The sequence below is a fragment of the Crinia signifera genome, chromosome 6, assembly GCF_055691185.1.
Source record: "Crinia signifera chromosome 6, ASM5569118v1, whole genome shotgun sequence".
In the NCBI taxonomy this organism is placed as follows: Eukaryota; Metazoa; Chordata; class Amphibia; order Anura; family Myobatrachidae; genus Crinia; species Crinia signifera.
The window spans coordinates 121,315,403-121,338,224 of NC_139222.1; the positions used below are offsets into that span (position 1 = coordinate 121,315,403).

The 22,822-nt window shown below is 42.7% G+C and overlaps 1 protein-coding gene across 3 annotated transcripts in view; it reads left to right on the forward strand.

Moving 5' to 3' along the window:
- The window catches only part of SLC13A3 (solute carrier family 13 member 3), a 119,775-nt gene that overhangs the window by 51,755 nt on the left and 45,198 nt on the right, over window positions 1-22,822 (forward strand). Inside the window, exons 1-2 of one of the 3 annotated variants that reach the window (XM_083146996.1) lie at window positions 8,433-8,592; window positions 20,933-21,198. In XM_083146996.1, coding sequence (XP_083003122.1) covers window positions 8,482-8,592; window positions 20,933-21,198 — 377 coding nt within the window. In that variant the 5' untranslated portion in view covers window positions 8,433-8,481. Of the gene's footprint in view, window positions 1-8,432; window positions 8,593-16,140; window positions 16,262-20,932; window positions 21,199-22,822 lie in introns of those variants that run through there. The other 2 variants (XM_083146998.1, XM_083146997.1) reach the window with 2 other exon arrangements.

Consider the following 22,822-nt stretch of genomic DNA (forward strand, 5'->3'; position numbering starts at 1 on the left):
ATTATCAAACTTCTCAAAGAAAGAGTAAGTAGTCTTGAAGGTGCACTGGGACTTGAATAAGTATATTAAAAGCTATTCATTTAATTGATATAAAAATATCTAGCAAATAAAAAGTCAACAATTAATTTTAGATATATGTTATTGCACACAATATTTTCATCTTTTTAACTATCCTTTGTTTTCTATTTCACTATTTTAAAGACATAAAAATTTGCTAGATATTTTAATACTAAAGTATAACTTTTAATATACCTCCAGTGCAAGCTTGAGACTACTTAATTTTACTTTAGTTTGTGATGTGTATACTCTTTGAGTGGTGTCACGATTTGAGTTGAGGACTCCGTCGTAACTGGAGTGGCCCTTGAATGCTGAGTGGTCACTAGAAGGATCCCGTGGTTGTGATATCTGTGCAACGAGTGACAGGTTCTGCCTACGAGTGAAGTGGAATGACACCGGTGAGCAGTGGCGGCTCGTACATCATGGCAGGAGGGGGGCTCCCGCTGGCCAAGATGCAGGCACACCCCTGCGGCCGCCACTTCTCCTGGTCCTTGCCACCGGCACTGCATGCCCAGCACCTGTACTATGATGACAGGTGCCGGGACTGGGACGTGCCCAGTACATACCTCTGTACTGCACATGCAGCAAGCTTCTTTGGGCTGCTTCAGCAACAGCCCATAGAAGGAATATCATGGTCCCAGCGCCTGTATAACACAGATGACAGGCACCGGTGCATGCTCAATACTGATATAGGTACTGCGCATGTGGAAATCCTGGATTTTATGGGCTGCCGCTCTTTCAAACTGCGTTCAGTTCACAATACAATATGTGGCAGAACTTACATTGTAGTTCAGCCCTGCATACACTGTAAGGTATCTTTCACTACCTCTGGATAAAAGACACTTCCACTGTTCTATATATATGGCAGATCAAGAACTTACATTTGATTTCTGTCTCGCGTTCCTCAAAAGGTTTCTTTGTATGCCAAGGAGACTGCACTTCTTTTCAGAAGAATTTAGGTGCAAACGATTGGAGGAAGCAGGATCATGTGACAGAGATGATCCTTTAAAAATCACCTGGAGAGAGTAGTGTCTTATCTTGAAAAAGGGTGCAGTCGGCACCAGAAACGCGTTGATTGAGGAAAGAAGCCACTCTCCCGGGACCAAGTCTACACTGAGCCGCCAAGCAGCTAGAGAAAGGTCCGTCTGTGTCTGCAGCACTGCGCACCTGACCTCCGCCAGCGGTGCTCTGTGGTTCCCGACATATGAACATTTTAAAACTTTTATCTTTTGGTTTGCTGTGTTTGCCGTGCTGTAAATAAATTCTTTTGAAAAGAAGTGCAGTCTCCTTGGCATACAAAGAAACCTTTTGAAGAATACGAGACAGAAATCAAATGTAAGTTCTTGATCTGCCATATATATAGAACAGTGGAAGTGTCGTTTATCCAGAGGTGGTGAAAGATACCTTTCAGTGTATGCGGAGCTGAACTCCAATGTAAGTTCTGCCACATATTGTATTGTGAACTGAACGCAGTTTGAAAGACTGAGAGATATCTTGCACCTACACCTGCCAGAAATTGGATGTGAGTTTCTGTACGGAGGCTTTCTGCAGGAGAGGGATGAAACAATTGGGAAGCATTTCTACAGCATAAGATTTGTGACATCGTGTCTCCTGGAGACCTCCAGCGCTGATTTATCTCATTTTGTAACACTTGAAATATTAATTTTGTTTATTGCTGAAATTGCACAATTTGCACAATTTTTTCCATAAGAAAAACTGTGGTTTTACAGAATTTTTCAGTGACAAAATGTGACAAATTACAATTTAAAAATAAATAGTAATGATTACACTCACATTTACTTCGGTACTTGTTTAGTTTCACGGCGCCCGATGTATCGGATGCGACATCGACTGATATGTCGGATGCGATATCGGCCTATATATCGATGCGATCCGATTTTTTACCTGTTCATAACCCCACTATCCACTACGCATGGAGTTGATTTTATATAGTGTGGCAAGCGCAGTAATCCACGTACGCTCGCCACGCTTCGGGTTCGGTGGCTCGAAACGCGCGCCACACTATAGAAAATCTACTCTTTGCATAGTGGATATTGGGGTTATGAACAGGTCAAAAATCGCATGGGATCGCATCGATATATTGGGCGATATCGAATCTGATATATCGGCCGATATCGCATCTGATATATCGGCCGATATCGCATCTGATATATCGGGCGCCATGAAACTAAACAAGTATCTTTACTTCAATTGGACAATAAATTATAGGTGATTTTAATGTAAAAATAATGAATAAACGCAAGGTTTAAAAACATTCCTAAAAGTGTCCATCCACTAGTGTACATACAGTATACAAACACATATGGCTGAATTGACTGTAACTCTTAAAGTGAAAAGTGGGGATGTTGCCCATAGCAACCAATAAGATTCTAGCTATTATTTCTCTGTTGTATCTTAGAAATTGATAGACAGAATCTGTCTATCAACATGTTGCCTCTTCAACGCCGGTGCTTAGAATGATTCTATTGGCTGCTCCCAGCGGCGCTTCTCATTGGCTGCTGAGCAGCCAATAGAATCATTCTGATGTTAGGCGCTGAAGATCAAACATCTCCAGCGCCTTTCATCATATTGCCGAATGGAGCTGCCGGAGCCGCAAGAGCTTGAAGATAAAGAAGAAGAGAGAAGAGAGAAGAGAAGACAGAAGACCATCCATGGTGGACCTGGTGAGTAGGATTTACTTCCACAGGTCCAACATGGATTATCGTCGGACAGGACGCCGAGCCCGGAGCCGCCGACACGAAGCCGCCGACACCGGAGCCGCCGACACCAGAGCCAGCGACCTACCGACGGGATAAAGATAGGTAAGTATGAGTGTGTGTGTGATGTGTGTATTAAACTTTTATTTAAAATGTGTGTCAGTGTGTGTTTTGTGTACTATTTTTTTAACAGTAGAACTACAAGTTACAGCGGGCCCTTTAATGCCCTGCAGGCTGGGACTTGTGGTTCTCCAAGTCCCAGCTTGCAGGGGAGGCTTGCTGGCACTTGTAGTACCACTGTTAAAAACAAAAGATTTAACTTGATTTTACACAAAATCAGCTCCATGCCCACAGCCCAGGGGCATGGAGGACAGCCCCGGGCTTCAGCATGGGCAGGTAAGTTCTGGAGGGGGGGAACCCTTCTTTGGGGGGGTCCCCACTTCCCCAGGACCCCTGCCCATGCTGACCAGCCACAGGGCTGAATGCTTTGGCCGGGGGGACTTGTATAACACTGCGCACTGTACTGAAAATGTGCCGATTTTCATGACTGAAAATCGCACATTTTCAGGTCTAAAAAAGCATCCGAAATCGCACCATATCGCACTTTTGCTCGTCAAATTCGCAATCCATTACATATGCGAATTTAGAGGCAAAAACGCGAGTTTGAAACATGCGAATTAGTGCGAGTTGGTGCGAGTTCAAAACTGTGCTAAAACTCGCATCCTATTACATATCGGCCATAGAGTTCTTACGCATTACCTGTGGCCTCTCTGCTTACAGTCAGGAAGGGTAATGTACTATAACTACAAGAGCAATAGTTGTCTCTCTGTAAGAACACTGACCCTCTCATGCTGTCTTACAGCTTGGTGTTATGCATTCCCTGATGAATTATACTAGTGTCTTAGGAGAAATATATATTTATTTATATCATTAAGCAATTGGTTTCTTGCAAATAATTCTAAAACAAACTTAATTCAGTTACCCACAATTTCTAAAGGATTTTTGCAAAATTCATTTGAAAAAATAAAAAAATGGACCCCATTTTCCATATTTGATGCTCAATGTTGCCCTAACTTTGTGAAGGTTAAAAGTGAGTCACGGAGACAGAGGCATGTCTCAACACAAAGAACACTTCATCCTGCAGTAAAAGAATTCAAAACATTTCAGACCATTTTGGCAAATAACTAGGACTCTCAATGCAAATGCTGCGTGCAGGGAGTTTAATCACAACAATCTTTTACAAGCTTATGTTTACTTATTACATGATTTAACCTTGTTAACACTGTCCTCAGTGTGTATTGAAAACACTGTGTCTGCCAGTGGGAGATCTGCCTCTCTACTGTGAATAAAACTCATCATCAAATGTTTACAGGAGATAAGCGATTTACCTTACCATTTATTAGGTTAGATAGTATTTTGTTACATTTATTACACTTTGGCAGACATGTGCTCCAAGCAGCTGCTACTCTTTAAGGAAAGTTAGAATTTTGTAGTGTAGCATGTTCCCTTTATTCAGTATGTTCTGCCTATGCTATGCTAATTATGGGAAAATACTCCTCCTACCTAGAACACTTTGGTGCTGATGCTGAATTGGACTCCAATCAAATGTGTAGCTAAAAATAAAATATGGGCAGTAAAAGGGCCTTCAAACATAAGTCAACTAAATTAAGTATGTTCTAGTGTAAACAGAATTGTTATATCATCAACATTCCCATATACTGTACTGTTACTTGACTGATTCATAACCAACAGGCAGTTTACATTACTTTATAGAGCTTTCCCCCGGCATAGTCCTACCACCGTATGAAATAACACACAACACCCAGAGTTCTCTAATATAACATTTACTACTACCAAATGGGATTATAAAATACATATAATATGTGTTAGGCATAACTACAGTAATATATTCAATTACACATGCAAAATACAGTTTGCTCACATATGTGTATTCGGTACTTGTTTAGTTTCACGGCGGCGCTTCGCTCGCCCACGCAACGTGGATAGTGGGGGTATGAACTATCCAAGTTGGCATGGAGTTAATTTACTTTATTTTAGAAAGTTTGCCGAGCGCTGAACCCGTAAGTAGCGTGCGGCCATGCTGCCGCCGTGAAACTAAACAAGTACCGTATATTCTACCTATTCATTATAAGTAAAGCGATATGATAAAACGTATGATACAGTACTTATAAACTTTCGTGATGCAGGCATCTGTTCTATGTTCAACATCCAAATGGAGAGTGAGTAACTATCTTAGGGTGCATACACACTGGGTGATATTTTAAACAATATCGTACCATTTTGGCCCTTCTGAACGATATCATGAAAACATTGGCCAATGTGTACGCAATGAACGATGCGTGCTCCCGCGGGTTGTTAACGAGGATTTGTGTTGTCTGTAAATGCAGCTCAATTGTGGCTATGTCGATCACAAGCTGCATATTACTAGACTCTGGCCATATCGTTTATCATATTGTTCAGTGTGTATGCACAGTATCGTTTATCCTGAACACTGGAAAGTTCAATTGTTCAGCAATAGCATTCACTGAACTCATTGTCTAGTGTGTATGGGCCTTTAATCCAGCTCACAGTATGTGGGTGAAGGTTGTCTTTGTCTATTAATATGTTAATGAATGCACATTAAACTGGTTTTGTTACAGAAGTTCCAAAATAGTAAAAAGGTAGCTCAAATGTTCAATAATATAATTGTACTGTAAAACAGTTAGTGTAACAGATACAAACTGTCACAATGACACATATTTATACCCCAGTAGGAACTGTACTAATTGTTGGAGATAACTGTTGTAGAGATGAAACAGATTATGATGGTAGCATGCACTACCAATCCACTCAGTTCATTATCTCTATCTGGTTAGTGCTTTCGTTAGTTGTTATTATTATTTTTGTGCGCTTGTTTTAGGATTTTTTCATTATATAATAGATGGAAACTTATTTATTTATTATCAGTTTCGGTACTCTTTACCTAGCACGGCGCCCACGATTTTGATCGTGGGCATCGCAGGTAGAAAAATCGCGGGCATCGCGGCCATTGAATGCACTAAAAATCGGGTGCGACGCGACCGACGCGATGCCCGCGATTTCCCATAGGGATCAATGTTAAATTTCTCAATTGACCCGTTTTTACTGTTCAATGCCTCAATTGACCCGATTTTTCCATAGGAATCAATGTTAAATGGCACACAGAGGCCAAATAGGCACCCTAAAGTGTGAAATGGCCCCCACAATTGTTAACGCCACCCCACGATCAACGTGAACCCGAAGCGTGGCGAGCGCAGCGAGCCCGTGAGGGGCGGCGGTACGCATCCTACGACCTTTTCATACCCCCACTATCCACGTCGGCGTGGAGTTGTGAATAGAATAGTGTGGCGAGCGCAACGAGCCACCGTGCCCGAAGCGTGGCGAGCGCAGCGAGGGGACGCGGATACCTTCACAGGTAAACGCGTCCCTTCGCGGGCTTCACAGGTATCTGCGTCCCCTCGCGGGGCTCGCCACACTATTCTATTCTCAACTCCACGCAGACGTGGATAGTGGGGGTATGAAAAGGTCGTAGGACGCGTACCGCCGCCCCTCGCGGGCTCGCCACGCTTCGGGTTCACGTTGATTGTGGGGTGGCGTTAACAATTTGGGGGGCCATTTCACACTTTAGGGTGCCTATTTGGCCTCTGTGGGCCATTTAACATTGTTTCCTATGGAAAAATCGGGTCAATTGAGGCATTGAACAGAAAAATCGGGTCAATTGAGACATTTAACATTGTTCCCTATGGGAAATCGCGGGCATCGCGTCGGTCGCGTCGCACCCGATTTTTAAGTGCATTTAATGCCCGCGATGGGCGCCGTGCTAGGTAAAGAGTACCTCAGTTTCTTATATAGCACATACATATTCCGCAGCGCTTTACAGAGAATATTTAAACATTTACATCAGTCCCTGCTCCAGTAGAGCTTACACTCCAAAGTCAGGCCCGGGGGCCAATTACGGCCCGTACTGTCATTTCAAGTGGCCCGCAGCCTCCAACTGGAAGCGGGCAGAGCATCAGATGTGAAAAGCACAGCACAGGACACTAAAGGTGGGGCCCCAGCGAGCGCGCCTCTACCTTGCTGTCTGTTGCAGTGAGGAGGTGCCGGCCGCCACAGTCAGATTTGTATGGCGTCCTACCCCTAATGCTGCAATTGTATATCACCCTACTCCACAATCACAGTGACAGCAGTGTTTGGGGAGGGGGGCAGCAAGGGAGAAGCTTGCTCCCGTAACATGCAGAGTAGAGGAGGGCAGCAGTGGGAGCCCAAGCATCTCCTGTCCTTGCAGTGCCTGCTTTGCCCCTCCTTCCTCTGGCTCACACAAGGGGCTGGGAAACATACAGATAAGGGAGGGGGCAGAGTGGGGGACATACAGTGAAGAAGGATCAGGCTGGGGGACATACAGTGAGTGGAGGCAGTGATGGCCATTCAGAGAAGAGGAGCAGGGGCATGCTGGGGGACATACAGTGAATGGGGGCAGAGTGGGGTACATAGTGAACAGGGGGGCATACAGTGAATGGGAGTCATACAGTGAAGGAGGCTCAGGCTTGGGGACATACAATGAATGGAGGCACTGATGGACATTAAGAGAAGTGGGGCAGGCTGGGGGACAGAGTGAATGGGTGCAGAGTGGGGAACATACAGTGAATGCGGGACATACAGTGAAGGAGGGGCAGGCTGGGGGACATACAGTGAATGGGGGCAGGCTGGGGGAAATACAGTGAAGGGGCAGGCTGGGGGACATAGAGTGAATGGGGGCCATTCTGATGTGATTAATGATTAAAAGAATGTCAGGCTGAATGGTCGACCCCCACACATTTACACTTCACCAAATATGGCCCTCGTCGCAAAAATTTTGGACACCCCTGCTCTATGTTCCCTACCACATGAACACACACACACACACACACACACACACACACACACACACACACACAGACATTCTAGAGTTCATTTGTTGGGAGCCAATTAGCCTACCAGTATATTTTTGGATTGTGGGAGGAAACTGGAGTACCCGGAGGACACCCAAACAAGCACAGGGAGACTATACAATCTCCACACAGTTAGAGCCATGGTGGGATGACCTGTATGAGTCTTTTTTTTTTTTAATTTTGACTAAAACATAATAAGAAACGTTCTGCCAATGGTTTTCTCTGTTTGCATTCACTATTATGGCCTGTGCTTCCAATTCATTGAATCAATGATAAAAGCAAGCAGCATTCTCAGAAGGCTTTCCTCATACCTGTGTTCTGCTTACAGCCCACCATAAACAAATTTGTAAAATAATTTGTTTGAACTAAAGACACAAACGTCATAAATCTTTTTCCTGTCAGAAACTGTTCAAAGTCCGGTGTGACTGAGCCCTGCAACTTAAATAATAAAAAAGGGAATTCTGTAAATCATGTTGTCAGGGAACTTAGAACATATTGCAACACCAAATGTGAAGTGAAAATATGAAAAACTTTTAGGATCAGCAGCTATTCCTAGAAATCATTTTCTAAAAAAAAAAAAGGTCTAGTTGTATGTTAATAGGTCAATGGGAGGGGCTTTACTCAGGGGTGTGATTCAATTACAAAGTGACTTGATACTGTAGCTCTCGTCCACTGCACACAAATATAACCAGCATCCAGATCCAGGCAGAGTTTAACATTAGTCCTTTTTCCTTTTCACAATGTCTGTACTCATAGCCCTGGTCAAAAAAATCTGGTGCATCAAGAAGTTTATTATTTTGATTGTAACACCGCTGGTCCTGTCACCCATCCTGTTTATGCTTCCACCACAGGTAAGTAGAGCTTTTACATTTCAGTGATTCGTACAAAAAGTTTTTGAATAGCTACAAGAAAAGTAAAATAAAACTTTCCATGGTTGGTTTAAAATATTGCGTACCAACACAAATGCATTTCTTAGATAAGTAAGGACTAATTAAAAACAGTAACTTTAAGTATTAGTTAGCTTTGTTTAAGAGGGTTAAGGTGTTAGGATGTTTTGTAAAGCGCATGAGTGAAAATATACTGCATCTAAACAGAATAATATGAAGCCTGCAATGTGTATGGAGAACAAACAGAACTTGTAATTAAGATCAATGAAAGTATAGATCTCAGCTAACTGGACTTCTTTGTGCATGACTTTCTTATCTTAGATGTATTGGCATAGAATCCATGATTGGTGCAATGATTATTGCACATTGGTGTGGTTAAACCAGCAGTGTTGTGGCTGATTTCTTCTGTGGAAATAGGAAAGAAGCCAGTAATTATTACTTCCTATGAGAAAAAGTGCAGCCTGTGCACACAGCCTTTCCCACACAGCACAGGGCATCCGTGGGTGAGACAGAAAAGGCATACCCCTGGTTATATGAAGAGTTCTGTTTGGGTGGATTGGGTTTTCTGCTACTGGGGTAAATTTACTAAAGGTCCCCATACACTATGTGATTTGGGCACGATTTCACCCGATTCGGATGAATCGGGCCATGAAATCGGCCCAAATCGCACTTGCAGACACCCCGTCCGATCCGATGCGGTTCCGTGCGCATCGGATCAGGGTCGGGAGGTCGGACGGGCTACACATAAGATTTGCTAAATCTTATGTGCAGCCCAGCCCCGGAGCCATGCGGGGGATGACAGCGGGCGGGGGATGCCGGCTATTGAGAGCCGAGCAGGGGGAGGCTGCATAGGGAGCCGGGCAGGAGGCACTTGAAGCTGTTGTGGTGCGGTGACAGCGGGAGCAGGGCGCCTGGCAGGGAGGATGACGCTGGCTGTCTGGCTGCGGTGGGAGCCGGGAGGAACACAGATAACTTGAAAAAAAAAAAGCCCATACAGATGACTAGCAAGCCATTGATTGGCTGAGACCTCTCTCAGCCAATCGCTGATTGGCTGAGAGAGGTCTCAGCCAATCAATGGCTTGCTAGTCATCCGTATGTTTTTTTTTTCAAGTTATCTGTTCCTCCCAGGCCGGCTCCCGCCGCTGCCCAGCAGCCAGCGTCATCCTCCCTGCCCGGCGCCCTGCTCCCGCTGTCACCCCACCGCAACAGCCTCCTCCTGCCCGGCTCCCTAAGCAGCCTCCCCCTGATCGGCTCTCTATTAGCCGGCATCCCCCGCCCGCTGATGTCCCCCGCATGGCTCCCTCCTCCTGCAGCTCCCCAGGGACTGCATATGATAAATCCATGAGATTTATCATATGCAAACCTTGGCACATCGTGTGTCCCCCTGCCGGGGAGCTGCAGGGTGAAATCAGGTCCGACTTGTCCCTAGGAGGCCTTTAGATAGGAGTTCTATTGCAGATTCTATCTATTTTCTTCTAGAAGGTGCTAAATACAAGGAGTAGAATATGATCCCATCTTCAGTAGACTTCCGTTATATACCCCATTCCCACCAACTTTTTTCCGAGGTTGGCCACAGGAACAACCTGGGTGTAGTGCTGGAGTGAATGGGTCCATGTCCAAAATCACAGGACATGGCATTTCAACCCTGGTAGATACCAGGGTTGCTCCCAGGATCTTCCCAGGGTGTGGTGCAGTGTGAATGGGTAACCCGGGTCGGTGACCTAGGTCCCATTCCACCCAGCCACAGTGTGATGTCACTGACCCGACAATATGCCGGTTTGGCGTCCGAGCTTGCAGACCGCAAATGCCGGGTCACTCCAGGAATGAACCCTTGTCCTAAGAGAGAGAGAGAGAGAGAGAGAGAGAGAGAATTCTACAGTGCTGGCGGCACTCGAACAGGGAATACTTTCAAACAAAATGATAAGCTGACACCGTGCAGCTTGGTGTTAACAGTTTTGGAATTTAATTTCCTTCCTCAGAGTAGTATATATATATATATATATATATATATATATATATATATATATATATTTATTAATGGTTAGCATTACTGCCTCACAGCGCTGAGGTCATGGGTTTGATTCCCACCATGGCACTAACTGTGTGGAGTTTGTATATTCTCCCCGTGCTTGTGTGGGTGTCCTCCGGGTACTCCGGTTTCCTCCCACATTCCAAAAATATACTTGTAGGCTAATTGTCTCCCAACAAAATTAACCCGATAATGTCTGTGTGTGCATGTGCATGTGGTAGGGAATATAGGGCGGGATGTTGTAACATCCACTGCCCATTATCGCCGGGCATCGCATTATTAATAACAGCATATGCTATAACATATGCGGTTATTAACGCAAGGGACAGCTCTTGCGATAAGAGCTGTTCCTTGCGATGCGGTGCCGCAGAGTGACGGCGCCGGCTGCAGGGCATGACGGATCCCTCAAACAGCGCTGCGGTAAGAAGCCCATAGGCTTCTCCAGGAAATCGCAGGCTTTTGATGGCGATTCCCTCCGCAGCGCTGAAACTGCGGAGGAGCCATACAGCATACAGAAATGCCGTAAAAACCCAGATAACAGGGTTTTTACCGCATTTCTGCTTTAGAGAATCTTCCCCATAGATTGTAAGCTCCACTGGGAGAAGGGACTGATGTGAATGTTCAACATTACTCTGTAAAGCACTGCGGAATATGTATGAGCTATATAAGAAACTGTTAATAAATAAAAAAAAAAAAAAAAAAAAAAAAAAATATATATATATATATATATATATATATAGATATATACAGAAGTACAAACACACTCGCCATTCCTACAAATGGGGTGCAAACAGCACCCACACTTCCCAGGTTGGGGTGCAGTGGCCCGTGACCACACACTCTAGTAAATACAAATACAAAATATATATATAAATGGGATCCAGTTTTTGTAGAATAAAGTTGAAAGAAGTAGACCTGCCAGTGATGCAGCAGCAAACCACCAGGAGAGCGAAAGAAAAATATAAGAATAAAGAAAATAAGAGAAAGAGATTCAGATTATAAAAGAAGAAATTAGTAAGGGGGGCACCAACAGTTTTAACAATTTGAAATCGACCTTGCATTTCAGCGCCTAAAACACACATTTAATAACATTTAGAAAACTATATAAAGTCATGTATGCGCACGTGCAGACGCTGTGTGCGAGTGGCCACGGTGAATAGATTATTCGCCGGGTGTTTACACACAACTGTGCGGGAAGGGGGCGTGGGACGGCAGGCCAGGGGATGTGCCCATGGGAATGTCCAGCGTTTCATGGGCGTTCCCATTAAAAACACATGGCATTCTCATGGTAATCCACTGATGACGGATGTCAGGTGCCCGTCTGCTTCCTGCACAGGGCTCCTGCAGATCTGACACACCCCAAAGGTGACCATGGAATGGTCACCTCTGGGGTGATCGTGGCGCGTGGTGGGCAGGCGGCATTTGGCGGACTCGCAAGGCTGCGAGGTTCACAGCCTTGCGAGTCAACCAGAATAAGAGCCTCTGCTCACTGACACACACTGCTCGAGACTACGCCCTGCTCAGGGCCCGGGGGCCCGGACTGAAGATCTGTCCCAGGCCCCAACATTTCTAGTGGCGGCCCTGCCAACGAGTGAAGGGGAGAATGGCACACAGAGATTGCACATAGATCCCATTTTCTATCAAACCGCCCCTTTGCCTTGGGTAGCAATGGTCAGGGATAGTAGTGAAAATGCTCTATGGATGAACTAGTTTTAGTTTTATAAGGTCAACAGTTAAAAGTTTAACAAGGTCAACATGATAAAAAAAAGGTAGACACATGGAAAAATGCCAGCATAAATATGGTCAACACATGAAAAAGTTGACATGCAGTTTTTAGGTTTTGGGGATATAAATTTTTTATCTTGTTCCACAGGGAACTTTAATTAGTCTATAGCATCGTATTGCATGGTGTGTTTCACTCACCATTCTTCGGGTAAGCTGCTTTGCTCTGCTCTTGCTTAAGATGGCACGCTTCGCCGTTCCCACGTAAATGGTAAAGTATTAAAAAAACTGTCAAAAATTGTTCAAGAATGATGTCACCCATATGCTGTGACGGCCATTATCACGTGACCTTTTGACCATGCTGACCTAATGCATGCTGACCAATAGTGGTCCACCTATTGATTGTTGATCTTGCTGTCAACCTAAAGTCCCGATATAAATGAATTGTTACTATGTTCTACTGTAGTTTCTATAGCTTGTCATTTTTCAACAAATTACAAAGGATGCTGCATATACAGTGCATGTGAAGGGCATATGATGAGTGATATGGGAAGGAGAAGTAATTAGCTTGACACTGCAAAGTTGGTTTATAAAGTGACTTCCACGAATTAGGATATTCTAAGAATGTACATTAAGGGAACTCTTAGTCATATGATAAATGGAATAAAAAACAACATTCATTCATTGAAACTGATCACCATGTTAAGTGCAGGCCTGAATTGGCAATATGATCATTGTAGCTGTCCTGTTCCCGGATGGGTGTGTATATGAATACAAATGACTGGAGCATGAAGTCCTAATTGACATGATTTATGGGGCTAATTCTTCTCTCTGGGGAGAAAGCCTGGAGAGGAGACTGTCAGCAGAACTTCGGGGGGCAGGGCCTGATGTAGATCTCATCAAATAACGCGATTTGCATCTTTAGCCCCCCAAAGCCGTAAATCACAGGAATTTGGAGGGTGGCACTCTGGAGCAGCTCCCTTGGATCCAGGTAAGCGTCGCCTCCCCCCCGCTTGGGACTCGGCGGTGGCTGACGCATTCCCTAAACCCCCCCACCCCCGGGTTTGGTAGTGGCGGAGGCCGCAGCACCAACCAGACTCGGCGGCGGCAGTTACCCCCGGACTCGACGGAGGTCGCTTCAGGCTCCCCCCCCGGCGCATCACTCACCCCCGTGCGCAGGTGAGATGGGGGGGGGGGGGCAAACCCCCCCCGTCTGCCCTGACCCTGACAATACTAGAATCCTGATATATATAATAAATGTGTATATATATATCCACTGACATATATGTGTACTGAGTGCAGAGATGTGTTAAAGTGTCAAGCAGCGATCCAGTATTGTGTGGAAACTATACCAATCAATTCCAGCGTTGCTCAGATACTTGCATTCCTTGGATGCGCAGTCCTGATTGTCATCCTCTGGAATCCTGGTTAATGTTCAGTGTATGTGCTTATTTGGCTCCTCAAATACCCAAATATTGATTGCCCAGTTCTGTACTGTTCTGAAATGGACCGGGTAATAAGTTGCTAGCACATCCATAGTGATGCTGGTGGAAAAAATGGCAGGTGATGCACAATCTCTGATTGTTTTCTCTTTGATAAAGCTCATCGGCCAATTAGAGACACTGGTACAGATGTATTAATTTGCCCCTAATGGTTTTAAAATAACAGGTGCCGCTTCTCTTGCATAACGTGGAGAAGCGGCTGAATGTATTAACGTTGATAAGGAGAACCGTTATGCCCAGCATTCACGGCTCTCATTATTGGCGTCCCTGGCATTCCTGTGCATGCGCAATCACAATTTCCCCCTGGCCGGCTGCAAAGGGCATGTGCGAAATAGCGCTATTACCGTGGGATCTCCAGCGCAGCCCGGACCCAGCAGGGCTAGCATTGTCCCCGCAGTGGGGATAGGACAAAGCTAGCCCTGAGCTGGTGTTGCATTGTGTCTGGAGCGATTTAATGCCTAGGCAGCTATTAATACATCGCCCTGGCCGGTGATTACTGGGGGATTGCAAGGGACAGCCACGCTGCACGTTACTCGTCGGGCTGTCCCTAGCGCACGTTAGGATGTTCATACATTGAAAAAACATAATCCCCCCACTTAACCAGCGTTAAGTGCAGAAATGCACTTAATGCTGGTTAATACATCTGTATCATTCTATATGACTGTATCTGCATAATAAATAATTTTACAAATAAAGTTACACTGTTTGGTTGGGAAACACTGAGGGCCTAATTCCAACCCATTAGTAAATATCTGATAATCACAAATTGTGATATTTCAGATTTCTGCATGCACGGATCCTTAAAAGCTGAAAAATACATGTTTATTTCCTACAAATATATTCTTATTCTGTACTTGTAAGTCAATTTAAACATTGCCGATTATAACTAACTAAGAAAAACAGCTCTAAAGATGTCCGATCTGTTTTGTGTCCGAGTTCCAACTCCCATAACATTTAGTTGTATGTTTAACATCAGCAAAACATCTCAATCCAATTTTTTACCGGTCGCTCTTATTTGGAGTTGAAACCTCCTGTGTTTTAGTGAACTCTGACACTGTTACATTGGTTGACTTTGAGAAACAACCAATTTTAGGGAAAAATCTGACATTTTCCAAAATTGGACCAAAATCTTCTGCCATTACATCATGCAATTAGTTAGTCAGTACTCTAAAATAAAGAGAAAATTTGCCTTAGGCGCTAGAGATAACTGGGGTGTAACTTGCTACCCAGCAGCCACCACGTGAGAGGATTGCCATCCTCTAAAATTACACAGCATGGAAGGGTCAGCTGCGGTGCTGACCCTTCCATCCAGTGAAAGTTTGAAACGCCAGCAAACATCTACTGGTAAGAGCTTAAAAGGGGATAGGACGGACACTGTTTCACCATATTCAAAAACAGAAGTCCTTGTTCCCAGTCTGGCTTCAAAAATACTGCTTTTTGCCAAGCACTACCCTGCAACATTAATTATAGTGTGCACACTAGCCATCTGTATCTACACCTGGTCTCAGTAAAATAAGTGGACACTGTAAGCCCTATATAGGGAACTGAATCCTATACATTTGTGTATATCCATCTGCTAGACCCTAATAAAAGGGCAAAGAAGAAAGTCACACTTGTGGAAAAATCTGAGTAAATATTTGCACCTTAATTAATCGGATGTGCTTTTATCTACCAACTGTTTACTTTTATTCTTATTTTTACATTTTTTATTTTTCATGCATTATTGTGTATTAATTGTGTGTTATTTGTAATACTGTGTGTTTAATAAATTTTTATCATCCTGGTACCCAAGAGCGCCCAACGTTTCTGTTTGTGTTACTCTAAAATAAAGACTCATATGCCTCAATGTTAAGTTCTAGCCTCTGTAGAGCCACATATACTGCATCTCCTTGAGGCTGCGCTGATGTTGCCTGTTCTTGACAACAGATGGCCATTGCCCATCGATGAATAATTACCAAAGATAGATGTTTTGCCCTTGATGGTGGAAATTCAGTGGTTCTCAAACAGCACCTGATTTTTTTTCTTCTCTTTGGTGCTGGAACACAATCCTGCCCCACCAACTGGTGCCCCAGGAAACCCTGCTCCCACATCGGATTGGCCTGCTGCCTGGTGACTAATAGAGCATTGATGACAATTAGTAGGTGAAACCTGGAGGGACACCTGTATTTGTCTTTCACAGTGAGATCCAAGTGTGACCACTGTTCTTTCAATAAAGCTCTGTGGCGCAACCGCTGCTGCTGCAGTTATTTGGCTTTATCCCAGGAGCCCTACTAACACCTGCAACAAGGGCGTGGACAGCTCCCACCTGGTACTGCTCAGCCTGCACTGCAGAAAGCAACAGTGCCACTGTTGCTGATGGACTATGAGATGGGACCAACTGGTGAGCGCTGATTCTGCATGCTGCCAATGGCTGCATCTCACGAGACTGACCCTGACCCACCAGCCATTGGCACAAAGCATAGCTTCAGCCCTGCTAATTTACTTCAGGCTCCTGTAGACCAGCTAATAGCAATGTCTACATAGTTCTGTTATAGTGAGTACACACAGTTCAATGCGGAATTCGCTTCTATTTCGATTCGATATGCTGTTCTTTTCGATCTGGCATTCGATTCGACAATATAGTCTTGCCTGGCAAAACTATTTTTCTTTTCGATTCCACTAAACGTGAATGCGCATCGGAATCGAATCTACATCTAATGTGGAAAAACCATTCGATTTTGCTTCTATAAGCGAAATCTAATAGAAAAATAGTGTAAATCATGTGTGTTTATGTATATGTTTATATACATACACACACCATATTTGTCTTCCCTTTTTTTTTTTATATATTCATATTTTTACATGTAAGTTAGATTATCTATCTTCTGGTTGGTTATATATTTTCAGCAATATTTCTGAGAGGGGATATGGTTACTAGGTCTACAAGCATTGGGTTGTCAAGCATTAGGTCGATACCACTAGGTCGACATGACTGAATGTCGACATGACTGAAGTTCGACATGGGTTAGGTCGACAGGTCATTAGGGCGACACAAACATTAGGTCGACATGGGGAAGGTCCACAGTCAAAAGGTGGACATGGGGTTCTACACTTTTTTTTGCAACCGACAGGCACCATTTCATGCCCTACCATCCACTAGGGTGTGTTCATAATGTAATATTTCCCCTATATAGGAGGCATGGGCCATTGGGTCAACTCATATTAGGTTGACATGCATTGGGTTGACCACAGAAGGTCGACATGCTTAGGTCAAAACCTGAAATAGGTGGACATTGCTAAGGTCGACAGGGTTGAAAGGTTGACACAAGCATTAGGTCGACAACTGCTGGGTCAACAGTCTAAAGGTCAACATGAGTTTTTCCCATTGTTTGTCCTGAATTTTGACATAGTCAACATGGACACCATCAAAGTGTACCATGTCCCCGCGCATGTCTCGCTACACTTGGGCTCGGTGCCTAGCTACAGTCGGCACACTGTTCTATTCTCCTTCCACACCCTAGTAGATGGTAGGGCACAAAATGCCACCTGTTAGCACATGTCGACTCAATTTTTTTTGAAAAACTCATGTCGACCTTTTCACTGTCGACCTAATGCTTGTGTTGACCTTCCAACCTTGTTGCCATGTCGACCTATTTTATGTGTCAACCTAAGCCATGTCGACCTTCAGTGGTTGACCCAATGCATGTCACCTTAATATGGGTTGACCTAAGGATACCATATAGGAAATGTAATCTTTTTTACACATCATTTTTTATTTGAATTTATATAAGAAATGTGAGCGACACTGGGATTTTTAGCGGATATTTTGCACATCTCTCACAGAGATGTTGGCACTGAAAGGGTTAAGTTGAAGATGATGAAAGATGTTTTGTGAAATATGGTGAAGCTGTGCCGAGAGCCATGTAGGTGTGTACACCTCCCATACACTCCAGTGTCTCCCAAAATAGTGTATGTTAAGCTGGTTTCACATTGCAAAAACCTGCTTTCAACCCGTTTTTGTTAACGTGTCTTAAAAAAGGGTCAAAAGCCAGTTAAACCCCTTTCATATTGCATGTTGTAAAGGTATATTGCAGTTTCAATACCGTTTTTGTACCTTTCAGATTCAACCCGTTTCACCCATAGAAAGAAAGCCATACAATGTCATTTTAAATGGCCTTTTCCTGCTTGTGGGCTGGGATCATGCAGGGAGATAACCTATCACCCTTGTGTGGTTATCATTTGTAGCAAATACCGTTTCTGAGCTTTTCAAACTGCAGGAAAAATGGCTCAGAAACGTGTAGGATCCTGCTTTTAACACGTTTCAAAATACCGGTATTCTGTAACCAGTAAATTGACAATGGAGCTTTCACATTGCAGCTGTACCCTTTTAAAGCAGTAAAAAAACGGCAATATGCTGTGTTAAAGCTGCAATGTGAAAGGGGCTTAAAAGTATCAAAATTGGAGGCGGTGGTGGTAGCGGTGCAAAGTCTGCAACAGCGCATTCGCAGCACATGAATGGGGTATTTTTTATAAAAAACTTTTTAAATACAGTTAGAGAAGCGATAATTGATACATCTGTGCAATGTAGTTAGTTATTGCATTGCGAATTGGGCTGCTATTATCTGCCTCTAATTCAAAATGAACTAGTTTCCACCCTCATCCACAAGTTGTGAAAAACTGTGACAAAATTGAACTTCCATTTAATAAGCTCACAGCCACCCTCATTATCCTGTGTTCCTGACTGTCCCAGATAAATTGCAGGAGCAGAATTTATTAGTGAACAATAGCATGCTTGTATAAACTGCTTCCATCAACAAAATCTTAGCCAATATGCTGCTTCCAACTGATTGTAATTATCAACATACTGTTGTGGTTTCTGCCTGTTTGTTGCTTCTTTTTAATCTAGTGAAAAATGTGTGCAATAAGGTGCCTTTAAGCTTCTATAATCCAATTTTGTTAATACGATTTTTTTTAAAGCAGATTATTTATTTTCTTGCATGTACATTTCCATTACATGGGATATTTATTGCCATTTGTTAGGAACTATGGTCTTAATTCAGCCTGGATTGCAAAGCACATTTTTCTCTAATGGACAAAAATACATGCGCTGCAGGTGGGGCAGATAGTGCAGAGAGAGTTAGATTTAGTTGAGTTATTTTGTTACTGTTCAGGGTAAATACCGGCTGCTTTATTTTTACACTGCAATTAAGATTTGAAAACACCACACCCAAATCCAACTCTCTCTACACATGTTACATTTTCCCCACAACCTGCGCCTCTCCTCTCTACCGGGAGCAGTAGGGTCTGAGCTCTCTAGTGGCACCTCCCTTCTAACTATAATGCTCTTCTGTTAGAATTACTGTGCAGGGCCAATGTGGAGGTTGAACTAGTCCCACCTCACCATTACAGGTGCTGGAATTTCGTTCAACCCCCTCTCCCTACATACAGACACTTTAACCCCTGGGTTAAAGTTATTTATATCCGACTGTATTAATGTAGGTAGTATATTGTTAAGATTGTAAATTGTTGTTACTATAACCTGCACATGTTCAGTGTGAATGGTTCCACCTTGGAATCTATATATTAATAGGCAGAGCATGAGTGCATCAGACTAAAATAGGTTAATTGATTGTATTGTGTGTCAAAGTTGCCTGTGGTAACAATGTACACAGATGAGTTCCAGGTTAATGTTGCTATGGGCAACCAATCAGAATCTACTTCTTATTTATTTAGCAACCTCTAGAAAATAGTACACAGGATCTGATTGGTTGCCCATAGCAACATCACATGTGAAGTAGAAAACACATCTTAGTAAATTTCCCCCATAGTATTATTTGATGGACGTAAGTCTTTATTCTGCCTTAACTACTATATGTATTTGGACTTTTTCAGTTTGAGGTGTTTAAATGGAGATGGCAATGCATTGAAGCTATGAAAATTGAAAGAAGTCAGGGGAGGAAAAGCAGATTTGAGTGTTACATGCATTGCCCATGCTCCTCTAAACTGCTGCATATTCGTCTAAGCAGTATACCTCCCGCCATATACACTGTTCAAGCTTTGTCTCCTCAAGTTATTTCATCAGTCATAGGCATGCGCAGCACATTTTATTACGGGGTGCACCGTCAAAGGGGTTTGCCTAGCACCACCTATTGGGCATGTCTAACACTGCCCATTGAGTTTGTCTACCATCATCTATTGGCACTCGCTACAATAGAAAACATCTCTCGTATAGGAGAAAATTAGACTTACGTTAGAGAAACTGGAGAAGTCGAACCAGGTTTTGGTGATGACATTCATATAAAATTTGTTGGAATTGATTATATCATAAATGTTGACCAGTTTTTTATATACAGATTTAGTATTTTTGATATCACAAGAGAAAGCATGAGGTGGAAGTGGGGAGATGCGGATATAGTTGGAAATATAACAGTATAATTGCGTACTCTCCCACATGTGCAGGAGACTCACAATTTTTTAGGATGTCCCCCTCACTCCCATTAGAGAATAAAGATCTCCCAAATTCCACCCGCTTCCTAGTGAAGCAAGCAGTATGGAATAGCGACACTATATGTAAGGGGTAAATCTTGCCCCTTACCCCCCCCCCCCCGCTCACCCCTTTTACCTTCTTCTAAAGTGGAGACTGAAAAAGTAAGCAATGATGTATAACAGGTGAGGAAGTGTAGGGTAATAAAAGTGTGGGGATACACTTCTATAAACCCCTACACTGTATAACCTAAATAGACAACTAAGGCCACAAATAAACTGGTATTTTATTAACATTTTTAACAGTGTAAAAAATATTCCTGCTAACCTTTGTAAGTAGGACAAGCAACATTTATCATCTGTAACCACAACAACATAATGCACAGAGGTATCACCTAAAATGATGTCTTGCATATAAAATTTCCTGTGCCAGTCACAACTCAGCACCATATTTTTGAGGCTATGGTGTTTTAAGTGTGTGTGTTTGCTTCCTTATTTTGTCTGTGTACCTGGCAAAGTTGTTATAACTGTTATTAATGTCACTTGTATTTTCTTTGACAAAATTGACAATTACTGCTTGTAATTTCAGGAAGGAAAATGCCTCTTTGTCGTTTTGTTGATGGCTCTTTATTGGTGTACAGAAGCGCTGCCTTTGGCTGTTACTGCTCTACTCCCAATAGTACTTTTTCCATTTATGGGTATCCTGCCTTCCAATCAAGTCTGCCCGCAGTACTTCCTGGATACAAACATCCTGTTTCTTAGTGGACTGATCATGGCCGCTGCAATTGAGGAGTGGAATCTGCACAGGAGAATTGCATTAAAGGTCTTATTGTTGGTGGGAGTTCAGCCTGCAAGGTTTCTTTCTTTCCTTTATTTATTCATTAATTCATTCATTCATTCATTCATTCATTCATTCACTTATTCATTCTAGCATTTACAAGTTTTGTATCTTATTTTTTCTTTATACTATAATAAATTATCATTTTATTTATAAAACGCTCTTTCCCAGCAAGACCCAAAAGCTTTAAAAAGAATGAAACTACAGTATGACAACTGAAGGGATCCTGTAGAGTTGGTTGTAAAAGGACTTTATGACTTTTTCTCAGCAAAATGCATATTTTTGCACTGTGCTTGTGCACAAATTTGATGTATGCATATTTACCAACTCATATTCTCATGTTTAACTTATCTCAAGGAGGAGGCTGAGACTGGGGTAGGGGAACACATAGCCAATTAAGCATCTATTTGGATCTAATGGAAGATTTGTCCTAATGATAATAATAAGCAGCCCAGATCTTTAATACCTGGAAATCCTATAACAATATATAAATATTTTTTTCACAAAAATGGCATTCCTCATTCCCACAAATAAAAAGAACAAACAGCATTCGTGTTTAGGCCTATGCTGTTAGTGGCAAAATTGGGGAGCCAAATTACCTGGGGTCCCCACTACTAGCCTGTGACTTTGCCTGACGCTTGCCTACACTTACTAAATGTCTGTGACTTCCCAAAAAAGCAGGCTGTGTTGTTAGGCCTGATAACCCCTTACCCAGTACCCTAAGTAAGTGTTAATGTTCGTAAACATTAGCCAATTATCGCTAACGATATGCACAATAACTATATCATTAACAATTTGTTTGTGCATATGGGCTAATGTGTATGCACTATATTGTTAACGATGCGCACTCCTGTGTGTTGTTACCTAATGTACACCCAGCTTTAAAGTGTTGTCATTCCCAATGTGCTTACCTGCAGTAATCACAAGTATACAAGCATTGTGTAACTAGATATAATGGATATAATTGACTATGTTTCAAAAAAGTTGATTGATCGTATCTAGACTTTCTTTGTATCTGAATGACTTAGCCTTATTTCTCAACCATATTCACTAATAAAAATTTTTTTTTATCAGAGTTAATTGTCCATTACGCTAATCTGATCAATCACCCCCCAATTTACCACACCACACTCTACATTCACTGTAGCCAAAACCTTTTGTTTCCAGGAAACTATAGGTGAAATTGAATAGGATGAGAGGTTCAGAAAGTGAGAGATTTGGTAAAAAATCTACAGGTTTTTTTAAGGCGGCAATCATTTACACAGCAAAATCAAACTGGTTTTGCTGTGTAAATGATTCCTGCTTTAAAAACTGGAGATTTCTTACCAAATCTCTCACTTTCTGAATCTCTCATCCTATTAAATTCCCCCCTATGTCTTATGAATACAGGATGGTGGGCATAACTTACATTTCCCTAGGATTTTTAATCTTTTATTTTTTAGGAATCGATATAACAGTGCCATGTGCATTGGTATTTGTTTGATAACATAGAATAATTGAGAGGACAATTCGTATTATTACATGTTTACAATGTTACATATGGACATGGTATCTTCTTTTCCCTAGATTAATGAATCAAGCTATGTCTTTTCTCAGAGACATGAAAATGAAAATAAGACTTCGCCAACCTAAAATTGATAC